Source organism: Enhydra lutris, unplaced genomic scaffold, assembly GCF_002288905.1.
Source record: "Enhydra lutris kenyoni isolate GAN:26980312 unplaced genomic scaffold, ASM228890v2 scaffoldscaffold10, whole genome shotgun sequence".
Taxonomy (NCBI): Eukaryota; Metazoa; Chordata; class Mammalia; order Carnivora; family Mustelidae; genus Enhydra; species Enhydra lutris.
The window spans coordinates 6,227,143-6,242,788 of NW_019154094.1; the positions used below are offsets into that span (position 1 = coordinate 6,227,143).

At 41.9% G+C, this 15,646-nt stretch overlaps 1 protein-coding gene across 2 annotated transcripts in view; it reads right to left on the reverse strand.

The window, feature by feature from the left end:
* Nucleotides 1-15,646, reverse strand: part of LOC111143825 (SWI/SNF related, matrix associated, actin dependent regulator of chromatin subfamily c member 1) — a 172,230-nt gene that overhangs the window by 34,300 nt on the left and 122,284 nt on the right. For both annotated transcript variants that reach the window (XM_022497748.1, XM_022497749.1), the window contains exons 22-24: nucleotides 14,966-15,021; nucleotides 12,437-12,551; nucleotides 11,174-11,328 (exon numbers count right to left, since the gene is read on the reverse strand). In XM_022497748.1, coding sequence (XP_022353456.1) covers nucleotides 11,174-11,328; nucleotides 12,437-12,551; nucleotides 14,966-15,021 — 326 coding nt within the window. The remainder of the gene's footprint in view (nucleotides 1-11,173; nucleotides 11,329-12,436; nucleotides 12,552-14,965; nucleotides 15,022-15,646) is intronic.

Sequence of the window (15,646 nt, forward strand, 5' to 3'; positions counted from 1 at the left end):
CATTGCCAGTAGGCCTGCACAGAAAGAAGTTCTCAAGAGTTCTTAGAACTGGAGGAAAGTAACCTATTTCATCAAAGAAAACACTGCAGTGTAGAAATGAAGTGAGAAACAGTGGACGGGGAAAAGCACTAAAGTTCTCCAGTTACTGAAGAAGTATAAGAACACTTTGGATTAAACTGCAACAACTCAAGGATGCATCCTAAAATCACTAGAAACAACACTGAAAGCCTAACAAAAGTCTATGGAATTAACAAGATCATAGAGGAGAAAACAGAATAAAAAATACCAGACTAATTAAAATTAAGATGTTACCACTGGAGGTGAGTGGTCCACAGGATTGCTCCGTGATATCAAGTTCTGTGACTTCTGTGAACTATAGTTATTTTATTTTTTAAAAAGATTTTATTTATTTGAGAGAGAGAGAGAGCGCGAGTGCACAAGCATGGGGGAGGAACAGAGGGAGAGGGAGAATCAGACTCCCCACTAAGCAGGGAGCCCTATGTGGGGCTCCATCCCAGGACCCTGGAATCATAACCTGAGCAGAAGTCAGATGCTTAACCAACTGAGCCAGGTGCCCCAAACCATAGTTATTTTCAAACAAAAGTGGGAAGGGAAAAAAAAAAGCCTGTTCAAGGCTACACAATTATCTCATGGCAGAAAAGGGATTAAAAACCTGGTTAAAGACTCTTCAACGTGACACACACAGTCTGAGGGAGGAGAGGTACTGAACAGTGGCTGTCTAAGCAAACGTTATTTGCTACTTTATGCATTAAGTGTGGTTTCATTATGCTGAGAATTTAAACTGGAGCAGTGTTAGCCCTTGCTCAAATATACTTTTAATAATTTCCTGTGTACTCGCCTTGCTCCTTTTACACTAAGAGTTTTCTGCCACTCCAATTCCCGTGAATTACTTCTCTCCTGATGTGCCGCATCGCATGGAGGTTAATAAAAGGCAAGAAAGGGCAGGCCAGGGTGCTTACTGCCTGTACATGAATACCTTGGACATAATGGAGGTTCAGTTTCAGACCATCCAATAAAGCGGGTATCGAAACAAAAAAGCAAGTCAAATCAATTTTTTGGTTTCCCCAGTGCATAGAAAAGTTGTTTACACTACCGTGTAAAATCTATTAAGTATGCAAGAGCATTAAGCCTCAAAAAAATGTATACACCTAGGGGCGCCTGGGTGGCTCAGTGGGTTAAAGCCTTTGCCTTCGGCTCAGGTCATGATTCCAGAGTCCTGGGATCGAGCCCCGCATCAGGCTCTCTGCTCAGCGGGGAGCCTGCTTCCTCCTCTCTCTCTGCCTGCCTCTCTGTCTACTTGTGATCTCTCCTTGTCAAATGAATAAATAAAATCTTAAAAAAAAAAAAGTATATACCTCAATTAGAAAATACTTTGTGGCTAAAAAAATACTAACCACCATCTGAGCTTTCAGCAAATGTTAATCACTGATCACAAATCACTGTAAGAAATTCAATAATGAGTAAGTTTGAAATACTGCAGAAATCACCAAAATGGGATACACAGATGCAAAGTAAGCAAATACTATTGGAAAAATGGCACTGACAGACTTGGTTAACTCAGGATTGCCACTAACTTTCAATCTGTAAAAGATGGCAGAATGTGTGACACAAAATAAAACGAGCTGTGTCTGTGTGACCACCGCCTAGAAGTTAGCCTGCCCGTCTGTGACTGTTTCCGCAGCTGTGACATGGGGAAACAGCCGCACCCACATCAGGGTGGAAGTGAGGACACATACAATGTACGGACAACAGAGACCGGACTCGTACTTATGAGCTAATAACACTGCTGACCCCGGGGAGCCCATTCTGTGGGAAGACCCTCATCTACCGGCACTGGACCACTTCAGTCTGTCCTTGAAAACTTGGCATGAGGCATCACTTCCCCCGGGCAGGTTCCCTGCACCATGGCTCCCATGGCCTCCATGACAATACTCACTGTGCTGTTTTTTATCTTTTCACCTGACTTGGACTACCAAGGTCAAGGCCTAGGAAAGCCCCATGTTTCGCATGCTTGGCAATTTAAGAAAGGGAGGCAACTAGGACATGAAGTGGAGAGTAAAGAAAACAGGGAGAAGAGGCAGTCTTTATCAAAAGCCTAGAATTCAATTTTGGAAGTTTATAGTTTTCCAGGAATGAAAAAATAAAAAAAATTTTAAAAAAGAATATATTCAAATTTGTAAAAAGGAGAAATGAAATGCTCCTTGCATCTAAATGATACTAATGATTGGCTATATAGGAAATCAAAAGAGAGCTACTTAAATTTAACCTTACCCTAGAAAGAACTCTAATTCTAGCCACCAGACTGAATCAGCCATTAAGAATGCCAGGTGATGTGCAAAGATGCTTAGCCCCTAAAAGTGATTCATGCATGCTCTTTCTGGAAATAGCCTTCCATTGGGACAAATCAAAGCCAAGAGCTGCTACTGAGGACACTATCTACATGAGCCAAAGATCACCGAGGTTCACTTTTATTTTTTGATTGTGATTCTAAAAGGTACTTAGCCAATGTTGCAGGACATTCTGTACAAGACGGCAAACAATAATAATGGGGGGAAACTGTATTGTACATGAATGGACTTCTGAAGGATCTCTGGTATTAATTTTCTTTTTCTTCCCCTGTATAAGTTTTTTTTTTTTTTAAGATTTTATTTATTTTATTTTGATAGAGAGAGATCAGTAGGCAGAGAAGCAGGCAGAGAGAGTGAGGAGGAGGAGGCAGGCTCCCTGCTGAGCAGAGATCCCAATGCGGGACTCGATCCCAGGACCCTGAGATCATGACCTGAGCCGAAGGCAGAGGCTTTAACCACTGAGCCACCCAGGCGCCCCCGCCCCGTATAAGTTTTAATGGAGGGTTAGCAATAAAACAATTTTTCTGAGACCCAAAAAAAAAAAAACAAAAACAAAAAAAAAAAACTTAGAATTTAGCTGTGCTCAAGGTTAGAAAAACCACCAGAAATCTCTACAACTGAACGTGGGTGTTTTGTGGAGTGGAAATGCAAAACCCGTGGCCTTCAAACTGAAGAAACAAATCTGAGTGAAAGACTTAGGGAAAGAAAACACAAAAACCTCAATCTCTAACTTATGGCAACTTGTTTACTACTAAAGACTTATAGAACTATTCAGTCTGACCTCTACCTAAAGAAAAAATTTTAAGAGGTGTCAAAATTACCCCATATCAGAGTAAGTAAGACTGTCTGCTGGCGAGCTTGATGACATTTGGATTTTGAATGGAAACACGAAGAAAGAATTAAATGTTCCACATCAAATTTGGCTTTTTCATATTTCGGGTCTTAATAATGTTTATTTATATGTCAGTTCTGATTTTCTTTATACAATTATTAAAACCAAATCACTGCACCTTTTTCCCTGTTCCATCATGCAATCCTCACTTGTAACATGAGAAATGCAACAGTAGGTTTCTCGGAAAGTAATGGCCTGGTCCTTTGCATTGCCTCACCTTCTGAACTTTGTGACTGCATCCTAATGGATGTGGTAACAGGCCATTTCCCGATCTCTCGCATTTCTAGATCCAGGGGAAGAGCCTCTTTTTTGATTTAACTTCTGTGACTATCCTTATTTTTACTGGTACAAGCTTTTGCACCTGGGAGAAGGCAAGAACATAGTATCCTTCACAGAACAGCACACGTCCTGCTACCAAGACTCTAAGAAATTATGCTACTTTACAGATTTGGTGACATACGAGTACTGAGTCAATCCAGTAGAAGTCACAAAGGCTTATTAGGAAATTACAGGAAATTACAAAGCCTTCACAGGGCCTTGAAGTGATTAGACAAATGTTATGAAGCACTGGACAGAAGTTGCTAATGGATCCAAATACGACTTGTGTCTGCCTTAAAAAAAAAAAAAATCTGAGAAGGCAAAAGAGTTAACTCTTGAAATGCATTACTGGAGTAGGGGGGAAAACTGGGGCTTATTAAGCACTTATGACATTCTAAGACATCACGCTGTATTTTCATGCTACCTCTTTTACTTCTAATAATAACCTGCTGGAAAAGGAATTTTTATATATAGAAAGAAACTGAAGATTGGAAAAGTCAATGATCTCGCCAAGGGTCACAGTCAACTAGGAATTGAACTACATTCTGAACAGCGCCTAGAAACAAAACCGGCCAGTAAGAAAGGTGACGCAGGAAGATGAGGAGTTAACTGTATTAGACGTTTCCTTCTTTCCTCTATCCTTTATTTTTTGGTTCTTCAAAATTAGAAACTTAAGTCACAGGCATACTAAGAAAACAAAAAACAAAAACAAAAAAGGGTACTTTTTGTTTTGAGCTGGCTGTTGGGTTTTTCATTGTAAAATGTTTTGAAAACATTGTCATTAGAATGGAGAATTTTACCAGATTATGTCTCTGCATTTGTTGAACCAGGCAGACTCCCAGTCTGCAGATCTGGATTTTGGTCTTGGTTCTACAACTAGTCACCTAACTTTGGGCTTCTCATTAACTTCTGTGGGTTTGTTTCCACATCTGTGAGATGGAAGAGTTCAAGAAACTCAAAAATCACCCATGACATTACAGAGGAGACATCTTTGTTGCCAGGGATTAAATATCAAAGCAGTAATCCATCTATAACAGAACTTGTGTAAAAATCAAATACACAAAAGTAGAAGAACATTATGTAGTGCATGTGTAAGAGTTTCATTCCAATATACATTATATGGAACTGTATATAATCCCTAATTAGACCTCACTTGATACTGACTCCTTAAGGTCTATGTTTCAGCATTTTATACATGTTGTTTAGTTTATTTTTTTTTTCCTTCACAACTAACTGTATATCCTAATAGCTCAACCAAAACATGAGTTTCAAGATTAGTGGACTGTGAGTTCCCAAGAGGCAGGCACTTTCCATCCCTCTTTGGTACCAAATAAACCCACCACTGTGGTAGGGTACAGCACGTAACGGACGCTCAGATACTGGTTTAATGAATAATCAAAATACGGCACTTCTCAGCTTACAGAATGCTTTTTAAATATTTTAAAATATTCTTGTAAGAATAATCTTGTCAAGGCAGATCAGAAAGGACTTCTGATTCACACAAAAATGATAAAGGCTCAGAAAATTTATTTTAGTTGCCTCAGGTTAAGAGACAAGTAAATGGCGGAGCCAGAATTAAAAATTTAAATTTGAAACCCTATGGCCTTTCATAGTTATCTACAAATGTCTATTTAGAACTGGTATTTTAGTGGATACTTTCGCACGGAATTCTCAGAAGGGATTTATTGTAGATTAAAGATGGCCACAAAGTCACTGGCCTTCTTTCCATGGGGAAGCAGGTCTATAATCTCTCTTCTGGAATCAAGGCAGGCTGCTCTCTAATTGTCCTGCCCAAGAGAAAACAGTGGTGCCATTTTCTATCTCCCCGCTTGGGAACTTTATGTCCTGTCCCTTAGAATGCTCCTTCTGGGAGTCCTCAGCTGCCACATAAGTATGATCAACCTGCTCCAAAGACCACAGGTAGAGACTGTGAGACTGTCTGAAGAGGCAACAGGGTCCAGCCACCCTTGCCAAAGATTAGGACTGTCTCAGACCCTCCAGATGAACCTACCCATGAAGGTGAGGACCACTACAATTCAACTAATAACCCTGTGGATACCATGAGATACAGTAACATGGCTGTTTGGTTTCTTTTTTCTAACTAGTAAGTCTTGCTCTGGGAAGAGAAAGCCGGTATCTGGAAATGGGGTGCTGTTTTATCAAAAACCTTCAGTGTGGCTTTGGATCATGCAGTGGGCACAGGTTGAAAGGACCTTAAGAAAACCACTGGTGAGAGCTTTAAGACAGAGAGGGAAAGGTTACTGGAGGTTGGAGAGAAGTCATTCTTGATTATGTAACAGCACCAAAGTTGGGAAACATCGTCACTTCTAGTGATGTGGACAGTAGAAAGGATCATTAATGAACTTGTGGATCTGGCTGGAGTGATTTCCAGGCAAAATGAACATACTTTAGGTATCTTACTACAAGCGGCCAGAAAAGAAAGGAACCAAAGAAGGACCTACTCAGTTTCCAGACCATCATTATTGGAATCAGAAATCTAAAAGACAACTGAGAGCAAACAGAACAGGATTTGAAAAAAGAATGGTTTCTCATCTCTACTTGCTACCAGCAAGGATTTGAAACTAGAAAATGGCTTCAGAACAAAGATAAAATCCAGAGTACAACCAGCTGATCATGACCCCAGAGTAAATAGCTCAAGGTATGGCTGTAAGAGCTTCCGAACCGAGTGCATGGTAGGATTTTGAAGAATCGTAAGGGTATGCCTGCTTCTTAGACACTCTCTACTAGATGGGAGGACCTCCAAGTATCTTTTATTTTTTTAAAGATTTTATTTATTTATTTGGCAGACAGAGATCCCAAGTGGGCAAAAAGGCAGGCAGAGAGAGAGAGAGAGATGAGGAAGCAGGCTCCCCGCTGAGCAAAGAGCTGGATGTGGGGCTCTATCCCAGGACCCTAGGATCATGACCCGAGCTGAAGGCAGAGAGGCTTTAACCCACTGAGCCACCCAGGCGCCCCACCCCCAAGTATCTTTAAGAACATGTCTCCTATATTCTATATTACCATTAACTATACAATTTTTTTTTAAAGGATTTTATTTTATTTGTCAGAGAGAGAGAGAAAGTGTGTGCGCGCGCACAGGCACACAGAGTGGCAGGCAGAGGGAGAAGCAGGCTCCCTGCCGAGCAAGGAACCCGATGTGGGACTCGATCCCAGGACACTGGGATCATGACTTGAGCTGAAGGCAGCCGCTTAACTGACCCAGACGTCCCTATATTACCATTAACTAATGTTTTCATTAAAATTTGGGGTTTTCAATTAGCCATGATTTCCGCCCTCCCCCTCCCCAACCTATGCTTTCCTTCTGGGACTCTTACTGTAGGTCAAGAAAGCCCCCTGGCAGCAAAACTGGGCTGCTTTTTTAGTGGAAAAGGAAAATGACTCAGAAGGCAGAATCCCAAGCCCAGAGGGCCAAGTCAAAAGCTACAGAGAATAAGTCACAAAGGGCAGGACAGGACCCTGGTGAAGAAAGACCCTGGAAATGTGCACCTGACTAGATTTCAAAGTTGCTATGAACCACAAGTACACTCTTGGTGCCTCACATTTTCACCCTTCCTGAATGTGAGCAGTTTTTCTCCACGAGTCTTACCATTGTTATGTCAGTCCTCAAGCTCTTCCAACTGGGAAGACCAACATCAACATTTTGTGGTACAAACATTTGGGAAAACATTTGGGAAAAAAAAAAAAAAAACAAAAACAAAAAACATTTGGTACAAACATTTTGTGAAAATGGTGAAAGACCATTCCTAAGGAGCTTCATCTGTACCAGGACTTATTTAGAGAAGATCTCAGACTCCCAGCCTTAGCCTGTTATCATAAACATTAGACAATGGAAAGTCTATTTTTTAACCAGGAGTGCCCTTCTCTTCACATACCGGCTTTATGGAACTTAAGAATGATGAAGTCTGGGAGTGTGCCACAGGCGCAGGCTATGCAAAGAAACAACCACAAAAAGATTAATGATAACAAAGAGGTAGCCTGGTTGTAAGAGAGATGAACTTTACATAGCAAAGCACAGATTTCAGCTAGCAGACCAAGAGCAGACTCTGTTTAGTTATGTACGGATGAAAGTGAGTAGGGCTAACTGTAGGCAAAATGAGCAAATAGGCCAATTTTCCCTTCTGTCTTCTCTTCACAGTATCAAGTAAGAAGATATGGTTTCAATGATCAACGCATTTGGTGTCCATCGATTTCAGTCAATACTTAATGTGGTAAAGCCTTAGGACTATAATGTACAAGGAAAAATTACCCACCTCAAGATGAAATTTCAAGCAAAAGGGAGCAAGAGGTGTATCACTGAGGGGCGAGAGAATCTCCTGTTACTCCAGAACTAACAGCCGGTAACCATGAAGACCAATCTACTTTGGGCATTTCAAGGCACATGGGCATGGGATGGTGACAGAATCAGTCTGAAGGAAATGTCTGTGGTCTTAAGAAAATGTGATCTCTGCTATTTGAGAAGCATTGAATCCTCTTGCTGCTGAAAAAAGAAAACATATTCTAGTTTGGGGGGTTTCTGGTTTATTCCAGCAATAGTTCCGGGCTCTTCCTTTCAGCTAAACCTAAGCATCCAGATGGAAGGGAGGTAGAGCACCCAGCCAATGGCATTCCTTCTCACACCCACACACCACTCCTCAGGTGGGTCAATTCACAGCTTGTCAGTAGGTGCAACGAAGAAATGCTGCTGAAGAGTCCCGCATATGGCAAGGATGGGGAAAAGCCAGAAAGCAGGCCCACCCTCCCCGCGTGTTGTGGAGCTAGAGGCAGAACCTATAATTACCACTCCATGTCAGTGTGACAAACAATTAAAATGTATCAAGGAAAACTCTTAATAACAAAGCTGTTTATAGATACAGAAGAACAAAAAGAGAATAAGAGAAAACTTGGATTGGCTAGATAAGCTGTACTAATTACAGTCATTTCAGTGAATTCCTTACCCGTAATTCGCATGTAGCACAAAGATGATTATGTGTGCTGTGAAATGCATGGGACCCAGCTGTAAGTGGCACTCACCAGTTCATGTGTGCCAAGTCATGCATCACACGCATGTGCATCACTCACGGATCTGTGGAAGACGCAGCTGTCATGAGAATAAAGAGCTAAGTTCCCAGTTATCAAAAATAAGAGTAAGTGAGCGAAAATTCAGTGACCTGGAAAGAAAATGTTCTCTGGACTCTCCTAAACCTTGTGCAGAAAATTGAAGGACCAGGGCAACTGATTCTCCATAAAAGCAGTTTCTCTACAGTAAATCAATCCAAAGAAATCCTGGCAAGGTAGTGAGGAATGCACAATACACACACTTTTGTGCCCAAAGCTGCATGTCTTAACAGCTACGAGGCTGTGTTTTCATCCACTACGAAAACATCATGAGGCCTCTGTAAAATGTTTTATGGAGTCTACCACTTATTAGTAACTTCTCTGGCAACCGACAGTGAAGAGACACGGTGGCAGAGGAAGAAGACACAACAGGAGGGCAAGGGAAACATCTCTGTGAGAGGGAAGTGGGTCCCAAAGAGCCCAGCTGGAGATGTCACAGCAGGTTCTGTCCAGGAGAACTTGCAAGAGACAGTCCAGGTCAGGCAGCCAAGAAAGGACGCTTGAGAACGGAGAAGGGTCCTGAGCACGAAAAACTCATGAATTCCACACTAAAGACTCTGAAATTTTAGCCTGAGAGAATTAGAGAGCTTATTTAAGAAAGTATCATGTTCCTGTTTGGGTTTTTAAAGATTTTTCTGCACATTGTATGATTCCGTTTATATAAAGTCAACAAAGCAGAAAGTAATCCATGGCAGTAGGAGTCAAGCTAATAACCACTCTTGGGATGGGAGAGTAGTAACTAGAAGGGAATATGAGGAAGCTTCTGGAAGGCTAGGAATGTTATGCTGCTTGATGTGGGTGTTGTCTGTGAGCCCACAGGTGGGCTCAGTCTGTGAAAAATTCACTAGCTGTAGACATATATTCAACAGACTTATTCAAATCTAAGCTATACTTCAACAGAAAATTTTAAGAACAAAAAAGATTCCTCTGGCTGCAAACAGAGAATGGGCTAAAAGACAGAGGCAAGAGATGATGCGAGCAGCCTAAGGGAGCAGTGAAGGGACTGGGCATCACCAGGGACCCAAACGTACCAGGAAGGAGTTGGGGGCTTAGCAGCTGAGGAAAGTGAAAGAATGAGAGGAGACAGAGAGGACCCCAGGCTGTGGGTCTAAAGATTGGGGTGATGGTGTGTTGTCTCCTGATAAAGGTCACAAAGGACAGAAGCCCTCCTGGCCTCCAGCTCATTTGTGAGACAGGCCCGAGGCAGTCCTTAAGGTCCCTGGTGACAGTTGGAACAACGAGGACTCAGCTCAGAGACAAGGAGGTGCCAAAGAGTCCAACCTGGTAGAAGAAAGGGAGGCTACAAAAGCTGCTTCTGATGAAGGAGCAAAACCAAACAGATGAGAAACCACCCAGAGTGCACCTCAGCAGTCCCCAGAGGTAGGGGAAGGTAGAGGAGAGAGAACACCTAATACTGCAACCAAATCACCACGAAAATCAGGAGGCACCTTGGGAAGAGACTGGGAGGGCTGAATACGCAGGCCCTCCAGCTACTGTAACAGGAACCCGCAGCTGGGGGAGCCATCTGGATGGACTGGCAACACCCCTCCTCCTCTCGGGTGGCACCTATGCCTGACAGTGGGCACTCAACACGGAGGTCTCGTGGTCTGAACTGGGTCATCTGCGGGTCTGTTATAAATCACACATCACGGATTAAACGCTTGGAGGAATAGTCTGCAGCAGCTGAACGGTCTGTGGGTAGTAAAGACCATGAAAGACTCTCTTTACCAATGGATTAAGAACAGCTCAAGATAAAACGATTAGGTATGTTCCAGTCAATACTGCTCAAAACGTGGGAACCTACAATGGCAGGCGACTACTTCAGAGGGTAAGATGGAGAGGAGGTGAAAAGGTTTTATGAAAACTTTACTTACTCATGCCTGGAAGGCTTTAAAATGCTAAATTAACACAAAGTGGGGAAAATAACATTCTCCTTTCTTCTTAAATATGCCGTGGAGCCAATACTAGGTTATAAATAGAGAAAACCACCCCCAGAAAAGCTGGCAAATTCAAGAAGAAAAAGAGTTATTTTAGGTCCTCCCTCTCTCCTTTCAGTCTGTTAAGAGCAGGGTGAAGTATTTATACAAGGAAACAGATTTTTGTCTTAAAAATCACAAACATTTCAATCGAGCAGAAATTGGAACAACAGTCCAAGACAAGTACTGCAGGCCAGCGCGAGGGACTGTAAGTTCTGCTCCCCATCCCTGCAGGGTCCACAAGCTGAGAGCTGAGCGTGCACGGAGCAGCACAAGGAATGCCTGGAAGGCAGGCCCCCCCCCCACCTTTCAAGACCAGATCTGTGACTCGCACCCCCTCCCCCGCCCCCTCCTCCTGCCTGTAAATTCTTAACCTAGAAATGCCGGTCAAGCAGTCATCTCCCGTTGGGTGCAAGGCTCTTTGTACTAACATTCCCAGTAACTAAAAACAAGGCGACCATTCAATGCTGAAGGGAGCCTGGCAAAGGCTGTGAGTGGCAAACCTTGGCTTTGGTTGCAGCTGAGGCGAGAGCAGCTGCTGCGGCCGTGGCCACATTTCCTTCGGAAATTTCGTGTTCTACTTTCTTCTTCCCAAGATCACTTTCTCTTTCTTTACAAGTATCAGTGAGCTCCTTGTTCTCTTCAGTTTCCTTTTCTTCTGAAAGAAATCAGAAAGCTTTATTGCAGTGTGCCCAGACTCAATAAGCCACGATACTTCTCACCTCCGGCATATGACAAACTAGGACTGAGGTTACAAAGAGATCTCAGGGTCGCCGCCTTCTTTTTAAGATTTTTGCAGAATCATTGCATGCATGTAAGTGCGCCTCTATCCGAGACGGATTTTCTAAATAGTACATTTGCCTCCCCTTCATTTCTGTAAGCTCTCTATGTAGTTCCCAGAGATATAAAGGGAACTAAGCCCAAAGACCAACAAGATCAGTCACTGCGCCGCTCTGGGAGACCCTGGAGTCTGCAGAAAATCAGAAGCGGAGAACAAAGCACTTCCGCAAGCTTTCTGAGATGGGCAAGACGGATCCACCAGTCACTGACTCGGAGACCAAAATGGCAGGTCTGCACGGTAGCTTCAGCCACACTGAACAACTTGTCTGTCTACATGCTACTGACACAAGGCAGCCACTAGCATTAGCACTGGTGCCTTAGGAGCAAAATAAAACTCAAACTCTAATGCATATTTACTGTTACATTAAGAAACAAACACAAGGGGCATCTGGGTGGCTCAGTGGGTTAAAGCCTCTGCCTTCGGCTCAGGTTAGGATCCCAGGGTCCTGGGATCCAGCCCCCCATCGAGCTCTCTGCTCAGCAGGTATCCTGCTTCCCCCTCTCTCTCTGCCTGCTTCTCCGCCTACTTGGGATCTCTGTCTGTCAAACAAGTAAATAAAATCTTAAAAAAAAAAAAGAAAGAAAGAAACAAACAAACAAACACAAAATGAGTAAGGAAATATTACTTTGTAATTAAACTGCCCACACTTCTCCAGTGCTTTTTAATTTCACATAATGAAGTCTAAAAAGGGGGTACCTGGGTGGCTCAGTCAGTTAAGCATCCAACTCTTGATTTTGGCTCAGGTCATGATCTTGGGGTCATGAGATCAAGTCCCCCATCGGGCTCCACACACAGTGGGGAGTCTGCTTGAGATTCTCTCCTTCTTCCTCTACCCCTCCTTCAGCTCTCTCTCTCTCAAATAAATAAAATCTTTAAAAAAAAATAAATAAAATAAATGCAGTCTAAAGAGTTTCCTTGAAATTACCTGATTTGGTATCCTCACTAACTTCACTGTCCTGCTCCTTCTCACTGTTTTTTTCATTTTCTCCATCTTGTGCTTTGTCACCTTCATCTGTTTCATTTTCTCCTTTGTTTTCTGCCTATAAGGGGTACAAAAGAAGAGAATAGAAGAGTGAGCAAAAACAGTCCTTCTAAAGTGACATTACCTTAGAGTAACAAAAGCCTCTACTATTTTTGGCAGGAAATGAACTGGGTTCAGAAGGGTCTTAGAAGAGCTAGAAAAGAAATTAATAAATTTGAAGAAATACCTTTCACTTCCTCAATACCTGAGTGCTCACATGTCAATACAGCTCTAAACCACAGTCCCTGCCCTCTCTGTGCCCTCTGCTATAAAGCCAGGGTCACAATTTCCAAAGGTATCATGGAAATTCATGTATATTGCTTCCTGGTTAAACAGAGAATGGCTTCATAAATAAACAAATGAATTATCAAATACCTGTCCAAAAGGACCAAGAGCATTTAAACTGATTAACACAGAAGCAAGATGGAATGCTGCCAAAATAAAAAAGCTGACAAAGCCCTTTAATACAGTCATTTGCTAATGGTTTTTGGGAAGAGCCACAATAGGGCATCAGTGACTATGCTCTGGGGACTGAAAACTTCAATTCCTCCAGTCAGAATGTGGTTTAGTTTAAGGATTTTGAAATCCCTCTGACCTTGGACAAATCATGTAAACGTTGTCTATAAAATGAAGAGATTACCACTGATGTGATGAGACTGTTTAGGAACCAGATGAATTCATAAATGCATTAATGTAAAGTACAAAGCATAATATTTAGAACAGTATAAGAACTATAATTTTACTATTATCCGATCCTTATCTATATACAATTTTAAAACAACACATGCAATCCCAGCTTGTATATGTTCAGTCAAATAGTGAATGGATATTCATCGTGTACTCCTAATCTTCTCTTTTTCTCCACTGAAGTATAGTTGGCATACAAGGTTTTTATTAGGTTCAGGTGTAAAACATTAACGATTCAACAATTCGATATATTACACAATGTTATGATAAATCTAGTTACTGTCACCATACATTATTACAGTATTGGCCATATTCACTATGCTGTACTTTTCAATCCCCTGACTTATTTTATAACGGGATATTTGCACCTTAATCCTCCTTCACCTACTTTGCCCATCTCTCTAACGCCCTTCTCCTCTGGCAATTGCCAGTCTGTTCTCTGTATTTATGGGGCTGTTTCTGTTTTGTTTTTTAGATTCTACATTAAGTTAAATATTAAAAGAAGCTATCTTTCTCTCTCTGACTTATTTCACTTGGTATAGTACCCTCTAGGTCCATTCATGTTGTTGTGAATGGCAAGACTGGATTCTTTTTTATGACTGAGTAATACTATTCCTGTCGTGTGAGAGATACACACCGCTTCTCCATTATCCATTCATTTATCAGTGGACATTCATGTTGCCTCCATGTCTCGGCATTATAAATAACACTGCAGTGAATACAGGGGATGCACCTATCTTTTTGAATTAGTGTTTTCGTTTTCTTGGGATAAATACCCAGTAGCGGAATTGCTGGATCATATGGTAGTTCTACCTTTAACTTTCTAAGGAAGTTCCACAGTTTTCCAGAGTGCCTGAACCAAACTGCATTCCCATCAACAGTGCACAAGGGTTCATTCTCCCCACACTGTTGCCAACACTTGCTGTCTTTTTGTTATTAGCTTTTCTGATTGGTGTGAGGGGTCTCTCGCTGTAGTTTTGGTTTGCATTTCCCTGATGATGAATGATACCGAGCATCTTTTTATGTGTCTGCTGGCCATCTGGATGTCTTCTTTGGAAAAAATGTCTATTCAGGTCCTTTGCCCATTTTTAAATCACGTGCCTCCGATCTCGAGGACGCTGTGAGGTCCTGTTCTGCCACACTCACTGGGCATTTAGAACCTCTTTGAGTTGGAGAGTGGGTCATGAACACAGGGCACTCTGCTGACGCCTTCTGTACCCTGACGTCAGCATCCCTCCCCCACAGCCAGTGGGATCTTTGAGTCCCTCACCTCTATTTCAGTTTCAGTCTTTACAGTGCTACCTGCTCTTTAAAACCTACCTCAAATACCACCTTCTCACTAAGACTTTACTAATTATTTTCCTGCTGGCAGTTAACTCTCCTACAAAAAAATCCCTTAATATTCTATAATTCTCTTCTGGCACAAGTACAGGACCAAACCCTATAATTCAATATTCATAAAAACCACAATTTTGTACTCATTTTCCCAACTGTGCCTGAAAGGGATAAAAAAAGGAAAGGTTGGGGAGTGGGTAAGTCTTCCCTGAATGTGTTAAGTGAAAAATGTCCTCTGCTATGCTTTGTGAGACTTATACCTTAAACCAGCAAAGTCCAATGGCTGATAGAATCATTTGTAGTTCCCTGAAAGGGATCAAAGATCAAAATAAACCCAACCGTTATGCTATGAAAGGCATGCTCTCTCTGTGTCTTTTCTGTGATAGGAGAATTCAAACAGATAGACTTCACCTTTTCAGGCTGCTGACCATCAGTATCTGTTTCCATTTTGTCCTCTTCAGCCCCTTCTACAAGGAGAAGAATAAGAACAAGTAACACAATATGGAACAAAGGTAAAAGCTACCATACAGCTGTGATGTTTGAAACATGAGTATGCACGATAATGTGGACAAGTCTCACAACCGTAAGGCTGACATGAGAAGTCTAGCATAAAACACAGACTTTATGATTATATTAATTTCGAAGTTCAAAAACAGACGAAAGTAATCAATGTGTTAGAAATGAGGACAGTGATTAACCAGGGAAGGGGTGGGCAGACAAGTAGTGCGTTTTGGCAGGGGAGGGGGGGGTGGACAGGCTGAGGTGCTGGTAATGATCTGCTTCTTGATCTTGGGGCTGCTTACGTGAATGTGTTTAATTTGTGGAAATGCATGTAGCTGTGTACTGAGGGTTTTTATTGTTCTGCATGCATAAAAATAATAGCCTTAAAAAAATTTTAAGTACGAAAAAGCAAAAAAGAGCCCCAAGTAACTTATTACTATTTAACCAATGCTTAATGAGTATGTATTTTGAGTATTTCATGTACTGGAGAAATAATGCTGAGCTAGATATTCACTGAACCTCCAGGACCTCACATTCTGGCTGGGAAAGACACAAAGCAAGAAGTCCATCACGGACATGTATGTAGGAGAT